This window comes from Bos indicus x Bos taurus, chromosome 13, assembly GCF_003369695.1.
Source record: "Bos indicus x Bos taurus breed Angus x Brahman F1 hybrid chromosome 13, Bos_hybrid_MaternalHap_v2.0, whole genome shotgun sequence".
NCBI lineage: Eukaryota > Metazoa > Chordata > Mammalia > Artiodactyla > Bovidae > Bos > Bos indicus x Bos taurus.
Window position 1 is genome coordinate 8,694,941 of NC_040088.1, and position 18,764 is coordinate 8,713,704.

The 18,764-nt window shown below is 53.4% G+C and overlaps 1 protein-coding gene across 2 annotated transcripts in view; it reads right to left on the reverse strand.

Moving 5' to 3' along the window:
- Positions 1-18,764, reverse strand: part of SLC12A5 (solute carrier family 12 member 5) — a 38,049-nt gene that overhangs the window by 16,839 nt on the left and 2,446 nt on the right. The window contains exons 1-9 of one of the 2 annotated variants that reach the window (XM_027558386.1): positions 13,327-13,759; positions 7,605-7,699; positions 7,177-7,308; positions 6,788-6,934; positions 5,949-6,003; positions 5,327-5,457; positions 3,148-3,389; positions 1,957-2,168; positions 190-360 (exon numbers count right to left, since the gene is read on the reverse strand). In XM_027558386.1, coding sequence (XP_027414187.1) covers positions 190-360; positions 1,957-2,168; positions 3,148-3,389; positions 5,327-5,457; positions 5,949-6,003; positions 6,788-6,934; positions 7,177-7,308; positions 7,605-7,699; positions 13,327-13,378 — 1,237 coding nt within the window. In that variant the 5' untranslated portion in view covers positions 13,379-13,759. Of the gene's footprint in view, positions 1-189; positions 361-1,956; positions 2,169-3,147; positions 3,390-5,326; positions 5,458-5,948; positions 6,004-6,787; positions 6,935-7,176; positions 7,309-7,604; positions 7,700-13,326; positions 13,760-18,764 lie in introns of those variants that run through there. The other variant, XM_027558384.1, reaches the window with a different exon arrangement.

The window sequence follows — 18,764 nt, forward strand, 5'->3', positions numbered from 1 at the left end:
CGTGTGAGAGCTTGGGCGTGTTACTTGGCTACTCCGGGATTTAATTCCCTCACCTGTCCAGTGGGAGGTGAACTGGATCCTGCTTATGTAATGGGGCTATTGGACTAAGAAATTCCCCACATCATGATTGACTTTCTCCCTACCCATCCACTCCCAGGCAGAGTCTTCCCTCTCTGAGCTCCCCTTTACCTGTGACTGAGGGGAAGTAGATGCCAACCAGCAGGGTGAAGTAGGAGGTCATATCGCTGAAGACATAGGGATGGTCCATGTCGATGGGGGTACCATCTGCCAGGCCCGCCGAGGGCATCCCACGCCTTTCCACAATCACCCCCTTGGTCAGGTAGGAGCTCCATAGATTCTCTGTGGGGGAAACATGACTCTCAGATATCAGGGTGCCAGAGCTCTGGGGCCAGGAGGCAGGGTGGACAAAAAGAAGGGTCAAAATCAACCAGCTCTTATTTCCACCAACATTTCCTAAGCTCCTGCTTTGGACCAGGGACTTTGCACATGAATCAGATCGAGTCCTTGCCCTAAAATGGTCCAATCTACTGAAGGACATATACAACAAAGACCTATCTCAGACTGATTCAATATGTCCCAAACTGGTCTCGCCACCCACTCACGGCAAACGGCTCCTTTCCTTTACCCCTTATCTTGGTAAAAGGCACCACCATCAATACAGATCAGCTTGACATTGCTCACAACCATTCCCTTTCCCCGTCTCTGTTTCAAAACCATCTCCAACTCCTATCCATTATTCCTCCTAAATATTTCTCAAATACACCCCTTCTCATCTTTCTAGTGTTTCTCCACTCTGGCGCTATTAACTTGTAGTTATAACTATGATAAGAACAGGCAATTCTTTGTATGTATGTGGGGGAGGGGGAGCTGTCCCCTCACATTGTAGGGTATTTAGCCACATCCCAGCCTCTACACACCAGAAACCAGTAATAATCCTTCAGTTTTGACAACCAAAAATGTCTCTAGATGTTGCCACCTGTCTCCTGGGAGGGGGGCGGGGGCAGCGCAAAACAGGCCTGATGGAGAACGAGTTTGCTGGCATCCACCACTCTCAGTAAGAAAACCATCATATCTCACCAGGACTCAGCATCAGCCGCCCCCTAAACTCCCTGACTCAGTCCTCTCCCTGCTATGAGCCCATCCACATTAGCAGCCGGAGTGAACCTTCAGAAACAACAAACTGACCATGTCCGCCTCTTACTCAGAACCCTTTGGCAGCTCCTCATCACCCTCAGAGCACTGTCCAAACTCTTCAGCATGGCTTCCAGGGCTGACCACAGTCTGGCTCATGTCAGTCTCTCCATCATTTCTTGCCCCTCCTTCCCTTGCACTTTATGCCCTAGTCATACCAAATTACTCGTGGTTGGAAGGGCACAATATGCTCTTCTGTGTCTGCCTGCTTTTAGGCAAGCTGTTCTTCTGCCTGTGATTCCCTTATTCCCCTTGTATAGCTGAAAGTCTCTTATTTGCTCTTCAAAACCCTTCTCAGATGAAGCCAGGAAGCCTAGTCTTACCACCTTATACACATGACCACTCCCTCCCTTGAGAGAACACTGTTCATTGAAGGCACGTCTACACATGTCATAATTTATTTGCTATTACATCTGCCTCTGCTATTAGACTCCTTGAGGCCAAGAACTGTGACTTATTTATGCTGTGTTCCTGGTGCTCAGCACAGTGCCAGGCATTTAGCAGTGCTTAGTGAATACTTGCCAAACTGATGGCTTTCTTTCCCACTAGATAGAAAGACATGCAAAGGTTCCCTTTCATCTCTACCCCTCTGTGATCCCAAGGACAGAACGTGGCCCAGAGTAGGTGCTCAATTAAAATGGATCGAATTTAACTGAATCCCAAAGAGAGTCCCTTAATCCTAACTGATTAGTCCACAATCCCTGCAGTGTTCCCTGGACACCAGACCTCTTCCCTCCTTCAGACCTTTGATGAGGCCACTGGCAGCTCCAGGAATGCCCTGGATCTCTGTAACATTGTTTCGCATGAAGTACTCATCACAGGTGGCGTTGAGGAATCGGGAGGAGCAGAACAGGCCCCAGAGCCGTGTGGTCACTGTCTCATTTCCTTCCCACGCCAGCTTGGCACAGACATCAAAGCCATGGCGAGACAGTGTGCGGTTCCCCAGGAGGCAGATCCTAGGGAGAGAAACAAGGGAGGAAGGTGGGAAGGGACGTAACCTTGCCCTGGTTTCATGGTAGAACCACCGGGGGAGCACGAAGAAACACAGATGCCAGGGCCCCATATCCAGAGATTTTGATTTAATTGGGATGGAGCCCAGGATCAGCGTTTTTTCAAAGCTCCTAACCACTGGCCCTCTGGGGAATCTCCTCCCTCCCAAGTAACTCTAGTATGAGCCAGGGCAGAGAACTACTGCTTTCCTGCGATGCTGTTTCAGCACCATGGACAGCAGTCCCAATATGCCATCCTTCTGAGCCCTGTTATGTATGTAGGGGAATGTGTCCTAGGGAGAGAGGCTGAACCAAGAGGGACCTGAACCCCTAGACCCTCTCTTCTGTGTCCTGTCCTACGATAGAGAAGGTGTTTAACACTAAGAGGTTGTCTCATTCCAGAAGGTTGTTCCCCACCCAAGAAAGCTTTCCCTCACACAGACTGGTCATCCCTTCAGAAATCTTTCCACTTGACTCTTCCTAACTCCACCTGAGTGAGCGTGCTCAGTCATGTCCAACTCGGTGACCCCATGGACTGTAGCCTACCAGGCTACTCAGTCCATGGGATTTCCCAGGCAAGAATACTGGAGTGGGTTGCCATTTCATACTCCAGGAGATCTTCCCAACCTAGGGGTTGAACCCATGTCTTCTGCTTGGCTGGTGAATTCTTTACCTCTGAGCTAGCTGGGAAGCCCAGTTCACCAGCAAGCAGTTGACCCTCACAAGGGACACTGTGCCCACCTCCAAAAAAACTTACCCCACCCTAAAGAGATTTACCTGAAACCAGGAGAGGTTTTCGCTCCCAAGAGAGTTTACTCTGAATCCACAACCACTCCAATTCTGAGAGATAGGGGCAGGTGGGGGGTTGCGGAGACTAGTGTGAAGACCCTGAAACCAGCCAGGGAGGAGGGCGAGGGTGCCCGAGGCGCAGGGCAGCAGCACTTACGGGAAGTTGGGTGGGTCGAAGGCAGACTTGATGACCCCAGCATAGATGGCCAGGATGGAGAGGATGACACAACCCAGGAAGACAAGGGCAAACTTGTTGACGTACTTGACACCCACAAACACCACAGTGGCCATGCAGGTGAGCACACAGGTGCCATACACACGCATATTGTTCAGCATGGCTGCCGCCTCCCCGCTGGCATCTTCTGCCTTAAAAATGGCCATGGCTGGGAAGAGATAAGCCTGTGGGAAAGGGGTGAGGCAGTCAAGCAGGTAACCCAGTGGGGGCCAACGAAGAACCACCCCAAGGAAATAACCTGAGGTGCAGGCAGGGCTTTGGAGAAAAAGGTAACTCTTCACAGCATATTTACGGTAATCCGAGACTGGGAAGGACATCCAATGAGAGGGTCTGTCCTACAAAGACTAGTTATTATTCAGTCATTAAAAAATGATACTACAAAAATGTTAGGAGCAATTATTAATTTCTATCATTTTTGTTATCAAGTATAAGTATTAATGATTATTTATTGTCTTTATTATTTAATTAGAAAGGCAGATACAAATTAGACATTCATCCCTAGAGGATTAGGTAAATTAATCACGGTATTTCCAAATAGATTATGTAGCTACTAAAAAGAACAACAAAGATTTATATGAACCAACTTAAAAAAGCTATCCCTGTTAGACTGGGTAAAAACAATCTATTTTTAAAGAGAATGTGTCTTATCTCATTTTTGTAAATATATATATGTGTACTTACATGTGAATATATACACACATATGTGTGTATATATGTCTGTCTGTGTGTAGATACATCAAAATGTTAACAGTCGTTTCCCCTGAATGGTAAAAATGTGAATAATCTTTATTCTTTTTGCACATCTGTATTTTCCATAATTTCTATATGAAATATTAATATATTTATATTGTTACAAAAGTTATTTTCAGTTGTAAGTGATATTTGCAAAGAGAGTTTTGAACTATTAGAGAAATCTATAGAGTTTTATAAAGACAAATGCAATATCATAAAGAAAAACAAAAACTAGAAGGATACACCAAAATGTTAATGATGACTTTCTTCAGGAGACTGTTATTTCCCTTTTTACATTCTTTGATTTTTTCCAATTTATTTTTTTAATCTTCCAATTCAATAGGTAGAATTGCTTTTATAATACTTTTTAAATTTTGTAAAAGCCATAGAGGTCAATTATTATTCTCTCAAAATTTGGCTTCTTGGGTCATTTATTCCCCATCTATCCTTCCTGACCCTGGACTTCTCCAATCTGTCCCCAGGCCAGAAGCTGAAACATCTGTTAGTTCTAGTTCTCTAAAGCAGTGCAGTTGGGGGGACATGCACAGGCTTCAGAGTCAGAAAGACACAGTTTCATATCCCTTCCACATGTCCCTTTAACTCTCTGAGCCTTGCCTTCCTCATCTGTAAAATGAAGATATCTAACTCATGCAAGAGTCGTGAGAATAAAAATGATACATGGCCAGCCACGGGACCTAGGTAGAATAAGTGTTTGGGAAATGTCAGCCCGGCTCTCTGTATACTAAGGAACCTTCAGCTCCCACTTCCTCCTGCAGGGGCAGGAAGAACTGAGACCCAGGTCAGCAGCTGCCCACTTCAGACACTGCCCAGGGCCCCGACTGCTCATCAGTCACTGCTTCTGACAGATCTCTTTCTCAGCTCCTTCTTCTCTGCAACCTGCCAGCCATCTGCCCTCTACCATTAACATCCACAGAGTGCCCAGCACACCACACCCTGGCACATAGTAGGCAATCACTGAGGGAAATGACTGTTATCATTTCTACCATGACTGCACTCTTCCCAACCCACCTCTGACAGCTGGTCGCCGAGTGACCTTGAGCAAGTCGGTTCACCTCTCTGAGCTTCTCATTTGTAGAATGGGCATAATAATACTTAAACCTCGTGAGGACTCAAGCTAATGACTGTAAAGCACTTGGAACTCTACTGAGAGCACAGTGGGTGCCTGATGAACGACAGCTGTTCATGTTACATAATTAGTGTATCCTGTCTCCCCAACTAGACTGTGAACTCTTTAAAGAGAGAACCACATCTGATATCCCTCCGGCTTTACTGAGTGACCCAGCCTACAAGAGCATCTGTTAACTGACTGACAGCCCGGGACCCACACCTCCTCCCCAGCCCTTCTTACCAGCAGGATTTCGATGGTGCCCAGGATGTACATGGCCCCAGCAAAAGTAGTGCCCAGGTAGAAGCAGAGGCCCACGGCGCCCCCAAACTCTGGACCCAGAGACCTGGAAATCATGTAGTAGGAGCCGCCAGCTGCAGAAAGAATCCAGTATTGGCAAGAGGTTCGAGGGACCCTGGGCTGCTTTAGGCGTGAGGAGGGGATCAGAGACAGTGGTGGGAAGGGGGTTGCACTGGGCCTCACAAGCCTTACAGGCTGTAGTGGGAGACCCAGCCAAACACTCTGAGTGGCTTTTACAGCACTAATTACCATGTTGCTAATTACCCCTCTAAGGAGGTCATGGCTCAGAAAATAGGATGATGGCAAAGAGGGTCTCAGGCAAAGGGAAGAGATCTTTCATTGCCCCGTTCAACACCATCAACAGCCTCCTTCCCCTCCCCTTAAGAGGGCTGCCCCCACCGACTCCACAAACATCACAGCCCAGTCTCAGACCTGCAATATTGCCTTTCGGGGTTCCTGAGGGCGCCCAAAGCTCTGGGCACTGCCCCTCCTTCCTCCCAACCGTCCAGGTCTCCCTCCCACCTGGCCAGGCCCCCTTCCCCTCCAAGCAGCCCCAGTCACGTACCAGGCACAACACCATTGGTTGCGATTGCACTCATGGAAATGGCCGTGAGCATCGTCTGTGAGAACAGAGATCACCATCAGGGTGGCGGCTACCCCATAAACACCCGCCAAACCCACAAGTCCTCTTCCGCTGAGCTTCTCCTTGGTACGGTTCCAGCTCCTACTCCTGCCAAGTCCTTCTTGTCCAGAAAAACCTCTTCTTCACCCAGCACAGGGAAGGAACTCGAGCTCTCCCATCAGAGAGCTCTGGAAACCCCAGCTTGGCCTCTGACCAGCTGTCTGGCTGGAGGAGACACGTCACTTCAGTTCTCTAAGCCTCCATTTCTTCGTTTATTCAATAGGCAGGTGTACCAGCTTCGGCACTGGCTACCATACGTGTCGAGGGGGGAATCACAGGTCACATGTGAGGAAGCGTAAATGTCACGGGAAGTAGGTGTTAGTGAACATGTGGGTTTTTTGAGAGGATGGGAAGAATTCAGCCAGACCTGTTTGGGACCCATCATCCCGTTTTCTTGTGAGTCAAGACCTACCAAAATGTTAACTGTGGCAGGGCTATAGGTGGATCTGATTTATTAGCAAACACCTATCTTTTTATCAATGAGTCTGCAGCACCCGCACCCACACACGGGTCCAGGTGACACCTGGTTGATGGCCATCAGGGATGAGCCTGGGAGAGGCTGGAAGGCCCAGTCAGACCTAATTTCCTCTCCAAGATTATACGCAGTGCTTCCTATAAAAAGCTCAGGTCTCATGCCGCCCCTCTTCTCTTCCCCTCCCACCCGCAGGTCCCTGCTCAAGCCCCAGCTGTCAGGGAATGGGCGAGGGGAGGGAGTCACTCACACAGGAGCAGCAGATGAAGACCATGCAGAAGGCCTCTATGATGCCCGCGATGCCCACCACCCACGTGAGCCGCAGGAAGAGGATCACCCCAAAGATGTTCTGCAGGCACGGCAGGTACACGCCCATGAAGGTGCCCATGCGGGGGGCCTGCCAGGGAGGCTGGCGTCAGTTTCTGCAGCCCTCCCCATCCCTACCAGCACCCCAGGCCCTCTCCTCTTCCCCATACTTTCATCCCCCCCCACCCCCATCTCTACCCCTCATCTCCCATCCCTTCCCCTCCCTCTGCCTCCATCTCCTATCCTTCCGTCTACATCATCCATCCCTTCACCTGAATCCTTTTTCCTCCCCACCTTCTCTCCCCTCCAGCCCTTCTTCCCCAAGGCCCTCACCTGCACCGGCTTCTTTTTTCCACCCTCATTGTTTTCTGCCTCCTCGTGCTCCCTGCTTCCCTGGGGCAGGTTGGTGTAGTTGGCCAGACCACTAAGCAGGGAGGACACCATGGGGCTAGTGTCCATCTCCTCCTGTGGAGGGAAGTTGTCAGTGCTGGGGTGCCAGGGTCTAGAGGAGGGTGAGCTAGGTGGTAGGAGGCAGAGAGAGATGGGGACCAGGAGGCAAGCCATTGAGACTAGGATGAGATGGGCAGGGAGAGAGGGAGTTAGGATAAGAAGTGGAGGAGCAGGCGGAAAGGGCAAGGAAGAAGGCGGACCTGAGGGAGCAATGGAGAGGAGGGGACAGTGCCCCAGGGAAGGAGGGAGGGAACGGCTGATGAAGGCAGAGATGAATCGTGGGGGGAGTCCCAGGACCCCAAGCAGCCCACCTCAAACAGGGCCATGTTCTTGCCATCGTACTCCTTCCCCTTCTCTGTGTCGGTGCTGTTGATGAAAGGGCTGCTCTCCTTGGGGTTGCCATCCCCTGAGAAGGCAGAGGAGTGAGAAACTCGGCATCAGTTGTTTGCCACCCGTCTGCCCGGGCACCCAGCTGGGTGGCCACTTTAACTCGCTGAACCTTGGTCCACACATTGAAAAAATGAGCTAATGCTACCTCCCCTGCAGAATTTTAGTTCTGTATAATAAACCTAGCGCACTCCCTGACATGTGCAGGGTATTTAATGAATGTGGAAGTGCTTCCTTGCTCTGGTTGGGGGGTGGGGTGGTCCTACTTCATTCATCAGGGCACCCTAGACTCTCCAGAGTTCCCTCCTTGACCATAACTGGCCCATCCTGGTGTTTGGGAGGTGGAAGCACGGTCTTTCCTAGAGGGGAGGCAGAGACCACTTCAGCTGGAGGCCCCCAGGATACTCCCCCTCTTGGAAAAGTGACCCCCTTTGGCATATCCTGTGTCCCTGGTTCATCTGCAGTCGTTGTGTATTCACTGGATGTCTCTTGCATGCTGATGTGGGGGTGGGGGTGGGGGAATAAAACACAGCCTAAGACCATTGCTGCCCTCGGGGAACACAAAGGCAGGGGAGATAAACCCATAGCCAGCCGTTTCCAACCCAGAGTGGTAAGTTGTGTGGCAGAATATGAACGAAGGACTGTGGGAACACGGGAGAAGCACTCAGCCCAGCCTGGGAGGTCACGGAAGGCTTCCCAGAGGAAGTGACGTGTTGGCTGAGAACTGAAGGATGAGTAACAGCTACACTGGGAGGGAGCCGGGAGGGTGTTCCAGGCAGATAGAACAGCAGAACAGCGCGTTCGATGGCCCAGAGGTAAGAGTGAGCTGGACTGGGTCAGAGGGCCTGAAAGAAGTTTGATCTGGAGGAGTCTAAGGAAAGGGAATGAGGGGAGGGGCGCTGGAGGATGGAGGAGAAGCATATGAAGAAAATGAGGCTAGGACGGTAGGTGTGGGCTGGGTCCTTACATGACTAGCCAACCACGTTAAGGACTTTGGACTTCATCCAGAGGACAATGGGAAGTCACTGAAGAGTTTCAGGCAAAAAAGTACCAAGGACAAATTTGTGTTTTAGAGCAATCACTCTGGCCTTTTGACGAAGAATAAAGAAGTTAGTTAGGGGGTACTTTCTTGATGGTCCAGTTGTTAAGACACCATGCTTCCACTGCAAGGGGGGATGGGTTCAATCCCTGGTTGGGGAACTAAGATCCCAAATGCCACATGTGGCCAAAAAAACAGAGAAAGAAAAAATGCAGAAGCTAAGGACTTTCAGAAATCTGGGCAAGGACTGGTGATATCCCAGACCAGAGCAGTGTGGAAAAGTGAGCAGACTCCAGAATTATTGGCACATATTTCTATGCCAGATGTGTGTGGATGTGGGAAGGAGGGATCTAGGATAATGCCTGGATTTCTAGCAGAGGTAAATGGGTGGATGATGGTGCTATTTAATAAACGGAGGAAAAGAGGGAGACTGGGGGTGGGGAAGAGGCTGAATTTGACTGACAGTGAGGCACTGTAGGACACTCAGGAGAACTTGTCCAGAAGCACTTGGATCAGCCAGGGACCCAGGAGAGACACTGGGCATGAGAATCAGGGGTAACCCATGAAAAGTTGTGTAGCAAGTGTGTGAAACCATGTGCCTGGATGAGATCATGCAAGGAGGAAGTCTCCAGGGCATTAAGGAGAGGGTCCTTTCAAAGAGACATAAGCAATCCCCCCCTACACACACAGAGGCACACTCCCTTGGTTCCAGCCATCACACTTTCTCAGTTTTCAGGGCTGAATCCCAGTAGTAGATATCTCTGTGGACTCTGGGGAAACTCTCCAATGACCAAGACAGAAGTGAAGTGGAGGCCCTACATATTCTGAATTTCCTATCCCTTCATCTCCTGACCTCTCTGTCTCTCCATCTCCATTCTGCCCAAATCCTTCCCATCCTCTCCTCCTGGAAACCTCCCTTAGTCTCTCAGCCAGGGTCCATCCCCAAAGCATGACCTGCTATAAATCCAGTCTCATCCTGACTCAAAACTGTGGAAGTGATGCTCACTTCCTCAAGGTAAACCCACCACCCGCTGTCTCCTGCCACCACCTCCACTTCACTCATCAAGCCAAGAACTCCTGACCCCCAGATAGGACTTCCACCAGCTCACTCTTCTCCTCACGTCCATGAGTTCCTGGGACTAGCAGACCGGTCCTGCCAGTGGGAGCCTGGCACATACTAGGTGCTCAGCAAAAAGTCTGTTGAGGGGAATTCCCCCGGGCTCCCTTCCTGACCCTCAGGGTCTCGGAAGAGCTCTTTGGGGCTAGAGAACAGGAGAAGTAAAAGTGAGGTGGGTCCCTCTTCATTTTTAAGATGCTGACAAGAGGCCTCGTGTTCTCACCACATTATAGTGGGAACTAGGGGGTTGGGGATGAGATGAGAAGAAATTTCTTAATGGTTAGGAAAACAGGCTGGAGTCAAGAAGATTTAGGTTCCAGTCCCAACTTCGTTGGCTGTGTCCACCCCTTGGGCAAGTCACTTAAACTATGCCTCGGTTTCCTACTTTGCAAAGGGATAATAATCGTGTTTGATTCAGGGCTGTGGTGGGAATTAAGTAAAATAATGCCTGTTGGGCGTGTGTGTACTGGGCACATAAGTGTACTTACTGCTGTTACTATTACAATCACGATTATTACTAATATACGTGGTACCCCACCCACCCTGGGCGCCCTATCCCACACCCTTTCCCCAGCGGCAAGATTTAGGGGCCCCGTCTCCTGTGGGTTCTCCTCCCCGCGGCTCTTCGGGGTTAGGACCGTCAGGCACGAGAGCACCCCATTCCTTTCACACCCCTCCCCTCCTCCTTCGTGGGGGCGCGGGGAGCGTGCAGGGCGGGAAAGAGGGCGTCCTGGCCGGAGACCCAGCATCGAAGCAGCTCCGCGCCGGTTTCCATGGCGACCGCGCGGGCAGAGAGCGCAGCGCGGAGCAGAGCCGGCCACGCGCCCGCAGCGGCTTATGTAACGCGGCGCGCAGCGCGGAGCCAGACTCCGGGCCGGAGCCCAGCCAGGAGATGAGGGCAGAGGAGGGGGCAGCTCGTAGGCTTGTCCTGAGTCGCGCTTTTCCACCCGCCGTCTGGACGGGACGCCAGGCCCCCAGCCTGGTCTGCCAGGACTGATTTCGACCCCTCCCTGGAACCCCGGTTGAGGGGGAGGGTTGAGCTTCACGAGCCCTCAGAGGGGCAGGACCGCGAGGGAGGATCTCGCCCCCTTTCCCTTAGCCGGGAGTCAGAAGGCTGGGAGATCGCCGTGCGGCGCGCGCGCAAGAGGCCGGGCCAGACGGAGGCTGAGCCCTCTCCGCCCCCGCCCTCGCCCCCGCCCCCTGGGAGCTCTCAGCCCGAATCGGCTTTCAATTAAGCTGCGGCCGCCAGAGCTCCCATGGAGGAAACAGGCTAGCGGCGCGGGCTAAGGAGCCTCCCCTGGGGGCCTGGGGCAAGGCCTCGGGGAATCCCCAAGCCAGATGAGGGGAGTAGGGGACGGCGTCAGACCCCAAGAGGAAAGGAGACCTGGGGGACAGAGACAATATCCTTGTGTTCTTTAGTCCAGAGGAGCCTTCTTTCTCTGGTCATTCCCACCTCTCCGAGGTCAGGACCCAGGTCTCCTACATTTCCAAGAACCTAAGTTCAGAGATGCCGGATTTTTTCGGTTTGATGGTCTTCCCTAAAGCCCCAGAGGTCCTTGGACCACCCCCGCCCCCGCCCCCCCAGCCCCCATCACCGTCTCCAGGCACCACTGGGAGGCCTTCTTTCTCTGGGGCCAAAAAGCCTGACCCAGGTCCTGGCCACTCAGAGAGAGAGAGAGACAGAGAGAGAGAGACAGAGAGAAAGTCTGCAGACGAGTCTGCTACACCCAGAGTCTGGAAAACTTGTGGGGAGGGGGTAGAACTGAAGGGAGTTCCTAGTTGGAGTCCTGCTGCACACTCTTTTCTAGGCCACTTGAGACCCTGCAGAAATCCCGTGGCCCAGGAAGGCGCCGTCGTCAGGGGTAGGGCAAGCAGGACGTGGGGGACTGGACCAAACCCTGTGTCTGGGGGAGCAGAGCCCCCTCCTCAGAGTGGAGACATCTGAAGGGGTTCCCATGTGGGATGACGGCCCCCACCTCCGTTCCCTAGGAGCAGCGACGGGATGCCCGGCTCTGCTGCAGACTAGACTTTGCCAAACCACCCGCTTCCCGAAGCCTGAACCTGCTATGGAGGAGGGCGCCTGCGGATTGACCCCAGGGTCACTGGGGAGATGGATGAGTTAGCCAGTCAGTAGTTCCTGCCCCTACTCAGCTTCAGGGAGGAAGAAGGGGTGTCAGAGGATGAGGGACCCTGGTGTCCACAGCCTTCCAAGCGGCCACTTGGCTCTGACTTGGACCCAGGATCCGGAGGACTTCAAGTCCAGGCTGCCTGTCCCTGAAAGACCCTGCGCTTTGAGCCTTTAGGACCCTTGGGCCTTCCCCGGGGGGAGCTCTGCAGGAGTCTTGGACCAGAGGGTCAAGCAATGCCCAGGGGAGCGTTTGAAGGCGCTGAGCGCAGACAGCCAGAGCATGAGGCGCGCTAGTGCGCAAGGGACGCAGCGCCGCTGGAGGGTGGGGGGTGGGGGCGGCTGACAGCCGTGATGGATGGCTGAGACCGCTGGGGGGCGGCGGGGGGCCTGGGAGCCCGAGGGGGTGGCTGGCCTCGAAGACCTCAGAGCAGGGAAACCGCGGAGGAGGGCGGGGGAGAGCGGGAGCCGCCAACGGACTCGCTCCAAGCCCCTCTGGTCCTAGCGAGTCTCCGCACCCACCGCAGCGCGTCCGCAGTGTCCGCGCCACGGAGCCGGGGATTCGGCCGCTGGGACCCCATTCCTGAGGCCTCACTGGGGAAGCTAGCAGAGCTGAGTAGAGAGACTCCCCTCTGCCCCACCCTGGAAACCTCACAGCTATCCCAGAGTACCCAGAGGAAAGGGAAAGGGGAAAGAAAAGAGGGTGATCTTGCTTCCCGTCCTGAAAAGGAACCCATGGGAACGCGAGAGGGAGAAGGAGATTCCGCAAAGTAGAGCTGAAAATCCCCGGAGGAGGTTCGCTTCAGTCGGAGGTTGGATCTCGGGCAGCTTTGGGGGAGGGGGCCCGGACTGCATCAAGTGACCCCTTAAGGAGACACCGCAGCCGGACGGGGGCTGTCATATGCCTCCAACCCCCCCCCCCCATAGGCACCTTCCCCCCACCTTTCAGCTGGAAGTCTCAAAGCGAGGGACTGCAGCAGACTGCGCCCCCCCAACACCCGCGCTCTGCGCCAGGACTCCAGGGTCCCTTCTCGGGAAAAGGAGCCCTCCTCCCGCCCGTCGAGCTCCACGTCAGCCCATTCTAGCTCTTCCAACCCGTTCCCACTGACTCCCCCGCTTAGCTAGCCCACGTCTGCCCCCGGGCCGTGGGCAGTGGCAAGCCCTCGGCCCCCCGTCCTGGCCCCGGGTGCGGCACATTCCAGCACCTCGCACGGCGCCTGGCGCATTCCAATGGAGCTGGGCTCCAGGCCGACTTGGGCGCCCACCGCCCGGGTCAATCCCAGCCTCGCCTCCGAAGGAGGCGGCCCCCGGCTCTGCCTCTAACCCCAGAGCTGCTTCCTCTCCTCGCCGCCCCCGATCGCTTACCAGGGTTGGCTCCCCCATCGCCGTCCTCGCAGTCCGTCAGGTTGTTTAGCATGGTGGCGGCGCGGCGCCGGGCCCGGGGATGGCTGCGCCGCCTCGCCCGCGCCCCTCTGCCTGCCTTCGCCGCTCTCTCGCTCGCTCTAGCTCTCTCGCTCTCCGCTCCACGGAGGAAGAAGCTGCAGTGCCCGCCCGCCTGGCGCACACACACTCGCACACGGACACACGCTCACACCCGCGCGCGCCCCCTCTCAGCGGCGGCGCGGCTCACCTCATCCCGTATGCAGGAGGCGTGAGCCACTGGCTGGGTTTTGGGGGGGGGGGAGCGAGGGAGGGAGGAAGAAGAGGGGATGAGGGGCGGGCAGTGCGCTCCCGGAGGCCCCCTCGCACGGAACCTGGGGGCTTGCACCGGTGGGATGTAGAGGGTGCTGCGGGAGACGGGGGCCTCGCCTCCCGGGAGCAGACGCAGCTCTGCCCGCCCCCCACTCTCCGGCGCAGGCGGGGCCGGCACGTGGGCAGGTGCCATCCCGCGCCCTAAAAATAACGGCAGGGAACTAGGTCGCGGCCGCGGGGAGGCGGCCCCGCAGCGGCTGCCTGGCCGGGGGTCTGGGCTGACCCCTAGAGGGAATATGCGGGGATCTGAGGCGGCAGGGGGAGCGCGCCGTGGAATATGGGTCCCTGGAGAGCTTGTCTGCAAAGCTGGGGAGGCCGGCCCTGAAGAACGCTGTGGAATCCTGCCCTCGCCCACAATCGCTGCTCAGGAGGCTGGAGCTAGGGATGTGCGAAGGCCAGAGCCTTTAACTCAAGTACCATGCTGGCCCCCGGGGGGTCAGGGTCAGGGGCTGAACTGTCTGGTTCATCCTGGCTTAAAATGGGAGGCATGAGTCTGAGGAGTAGCAGTGAACCCTTTCTTTCTGTTTAGACCGATAGAGGTCTCAGCGTCTCACCTCAAAGGCAAATTACTGGAGTCCCAAAACAAGGGACCCCACCCCAAGCCCCACGCAAGGAACCTGGGAAGGAGAGGTGGTGAGGAGGAGAGAAGGCGGCAATGAGGTTCTGGAGCGCTGATTCCCCACTGGGGATGGTGCAGCCTCTGGGGAGGGCAGGCCGGTCGCATGCTGGCCAGGAATGGAGTGGGGGAGGGGAGAATGAGGCCGCCTGTCGGTTTGGGACCAGATTTTTCTCCTGGGGCGGGAGTGTCTAATCCCCTAATCCAGGATTGCTTTCTGAGGATTCCAGAGCTGACATGCTTTCTGCGTTCCTCCCCCTCCCCTGACACCAGTCCCCTAGAAGCTTGATTGTCCTGGGACCCCCTCAGCACCCAAGACTCCAGACTTAGCCTATGGGGAAAGACCTCAGGAAGTGGCATCAGCAGTGCGGACCCTTTGAGCCCCAGCAAGATGGAAACATCCAATGAGGAGAGCAGATTTAGGGCAAATGATTTTGAGACTCACCCAAGCTCCCAACAGTAGCCCTCTAAGTTTCAGGGGAGTTCCAGGCCTGGAGAGGATGGCTTCAATCATCTTAGCTAATGCATAGCTTTCATTTTACAGGTGAAAAAGCTAAGGCTCACTGTTGATGGGGATGGGGGGAAATGACTGCCTATGAACACAGTACCAGTGAATGGCAGAACTTGGTCTAGAATCCAGTTTCCTTTATTCCAGTTTAGGACTCTTTTCCTCAACATAACCTCTTTTGAAATGGGTCCTGCCTCCAAAAGAAGAGGCAAAAATGCAATCATATCCAAACTGCTCAGTGCCTCTCATCCTTGGCTACTAACAAAGGAACAGGGACTGGGTTGGAGATGAACTCTCTCCCTTTTCTTGTGCTCAGGCTTTATAGGTGCAGGGCCAGAGTGGCCTCTCAGCTTGCAACTGGAGGTGGGCCCAGAAGATCTTCAAGGGTCCTAGAAAAAATAAATCTGCACCTCTAGCGATCCAGTTCTAGGACATGAGTTTTTCAGGACCATGGACAGGGCCTGCGGCTCAGATTCTGTTGTCACCCATGTGTCGCTGGCTTCAGATTGGATCAACCACCGAGTCTTCAGCAGCTAACTGAAGTGGGACTCTGAGGCATCCTCCAGTAAAATAACCCCTTCACTGGATTTTATGGACACTGGAAGGACTCTTTAGGGTGGAGAGCTAGCTATTCAGACAAAGTGTGAGAATTGGCCTTCTTGGCTTTCCCAGAGAGAAAACCACCCACCCACACACAAAAATTGAAATGAGTTTAAATTGGTGACAGGGGTTAAAGGGATTGCAGGTGGGTAGGCTAGTGTTCAAGAAATTTTTAAGCACTGCATTTCACAAACCACCACCACCACCAATATGCTTTTCTACTACTCTGTAGAGACAAGTCATACAGTAACATGTGTAGTGTGTTTGAGAAGTGCTGAGAAATAAGTGCTGAGGTTTTTCAGCAATCCTGGGTCTGGGATGTTCCCCTGGGAGTATTTCCCATTTGTGGTCCAGAGCCCTGGCCACTCAGAGAGGGACTGAGCCCACCCACAGAGAAAATCTAGATCCCAAGGGAGAAGATGAAGGCAGGCATGGTCCTCTTCCCCTGGGTGTCCCACCTGGGCACCCTCACCAGACCTCCTATCTGACAAGGCATCCAGGATTCAGGGGATAGTGGTGCTGTCCTGTCCTCTGCCCCAAAACTCTGCATTTCCTTGGGCAAAGCTGGGTTCCTCTCAGGCCCTGAGTATCTCCGTCTATAGAATGAAAGAGTGAGGCTGCATAATCCCTGGGCCTTCTTCCCACCCTGAAAATTCTCCATTTATCTCAGACCAAATCCATGGAGCTCTTCAAGAGGAGCCAAGACCAACAGAGGAGACAGCCACAAGGGGAGACCCCAGTCCTTTGGTTCACAGCCCCCACCTCTCAAGAAGACTGATCCCCATTCTGGCCTCAGGCCAAGCCTCTGCAGTGAGGCTTTCAGAAAACACATCGCAGGCACCTCCTCCACTGGCAGCCTGGCCTTGGCCAGTAAGGGTGACCATCAGCTCTGAGCCCCAGGAACATGGCTGCAAGCTCAGCACCCCATACCCACCAAGAGCCCTCGGAGGATCTAGGGCCAGGGGCATCCTCTCATTAAATCATCACGAGGTGCAGAGCCTGGCACGGGTCTTATTTCTCAACTCTGAGTCTCTAAAATTCATCTCCCCTTCCACTTATGCTTCTCAGAAAGAGAGAGAGAGAAAAAAAAAAGTCAGGGGAACTGCCTCCTAATATCAGGATTTGGACACTGGAAGGAATTTTGTAAATTATTTTTTAACCAGTCCTCCTATCTGGGGAAATTGGAAGAAACTGAAAGAAAATAGAAATGGAAAGCTATGAATTCGCTCCATGGGATGAACCTGTGGCAGCCTAGGGCCTAGAATCTGGCTCCCTGAACTTCAGCCCAGGGTCCCAGCCACTGAATCAGGACAAGGAGCTGTTTGAAAGAAACTGGAGCCACTTGACGGGGTCCTCTTTCTATGGAAGGTAGGCATAGTGTTCCTCTTTCTGGCTCAGTCCCTATCCACCCTTGTCTCTATATCATTATCCCCACGGCCTAACCCACCCACCCCCAGCTCTGGCCTCATGGAGCTAAGGCCCTGAACTCCGTTCTTCACCCTTCTCTCCCCCACTGGGAGGGCCCCTCCTCTGGAACCCAAGCTCTTGCCATGAATTGATGAGTCTGGGGCAGAGCACACACCCCCACACACACACATAGGGCCCGCTGCAGACACGTCAACCACCATCATCTCCGTGGTAACCGGGGGCTTAATTAACAGGCTGCAGCCCGGTCACCATGGCAATGGCACCCCGACAGCCCCCCATTCCTCTATAGATTCAGTCCATCTTCCCTCTTTCTCAATCAGGACCCCCTTCTCACTGTACCCACCCCCATCCCCACCCCACCTGGAGAAGCTGGTGCCCGCAGATCACTCTGGTTCATTGAGAAGAGGGGAGGGGAGGTGAGGGGGATGAGAGAGAGAGAGAGAGAGAGAGAGCAGCCCATCACCATGGCAACTACAGCCCTGTTCATAACCAGTTTGTTGCCATGGTGATTCCCAAGGCTCACCTTGGGCTGAGGTAGTGGGCAGTGAGGTTCAGAGTCCTGACTTGAGGAGTGAGTGACCAGAGAACTCCTTGGATAGGCTGGAGATCTCCAGATCAGATATTTATACCAATAATTCAGTGTTGTTCTTCCCAATTTACAGATAGAGACTGAAACATGAGGTTTGGGTATGGGGGAGGTAGAGAACATCATCTTTCTAGATCATCAAAGAATCTAAGCATTTTAATGGCTAGAAGGACCCTCAGATAGCTTCCTGTTCAACTTCTTTATATACAGCTGGGGAAATTGAGGCCCAGAGAGGGGAAGCAATGTGCCCAAGGCCACACCACAGAGCCTGGGCTAGAGTGTGAATGGGCTACACTGTGGTCTTGCTCCATCCCCCTGGCACAAGTTGGCTCCCTCTCACTCCATGCGGACACATCTCAACTCCTGTTAGTCTTAACCAGGCCCAGCACTCTTCCCAAGGCTCTGTCTTCCTCCATAAGAAACGGACATAGCAAGGAGCAATACAAAGGATGGAGGAGTAGCTCAGAGTTGTAACAATTGATCCCAGGTCCAGCCAAGTAATCATCAATCTTCCCCTGGTATAGATGAGGCAACTGAGGCGTGTGGACTGCAGCCCAGGATTAGTGGTAGATTCAAGGACCAGCTTCTGAATTGCTTCATTCCTCCCCCATAAGTCATATCCCCTCCTCTCCTCTGGCAGCAGGAAGCACCCCCAGGGACAACAAACTCCACTCCCTGGGTCCAGAATGAAAGACAACGCTTGTATGTAAATGAGCTACAAAACCTCCCCCAACCTTCCCCCACCTTCCACATACTGCCATCTCTCCCCTAGGACCTGGGTGAGGACAGCTGGTGGGGAGAGCGTTCCCCTGGGGCCAGAGTACTGGCTCAAGAACAGCTAGGGGAAAGATACCACCAAATTTTAAGTTCTCCTAGGGAGCTCTTATCTACTTCCCCACACACTGGCCTACCAAGGAGAGATGCTGGAGGCTGTCTCAGGGCCTAAGAGGTTAAAAATCCACAAAGTAGGGGAAGGAATAGTTAGGGATTTTGGGAAGGTCATGTACACGGTTATGTTTAAAATGGATAACCATTTTAGAATTAAAGGACCTTAACTCTGCTCAATGTTATGTGCCAGCCTCGATGGGAGGGAGGTTTGGGGGAGTTTTGTGTATGCATGGCTGAGTTCCTTCCCTGTTCACCTGAAACTACCACAACATTATTAATCGGCTATACCTCAATACAAAATAACAAGTTTAAAGTTAGGGGAAAAAAAATCCCCAAATTACTCTCAAGATGGAAGCATGTGCATGTGTAAGCTCATGCACACAGGTACCCACCCCACAGACAGACACAGAAATACACACATCAAC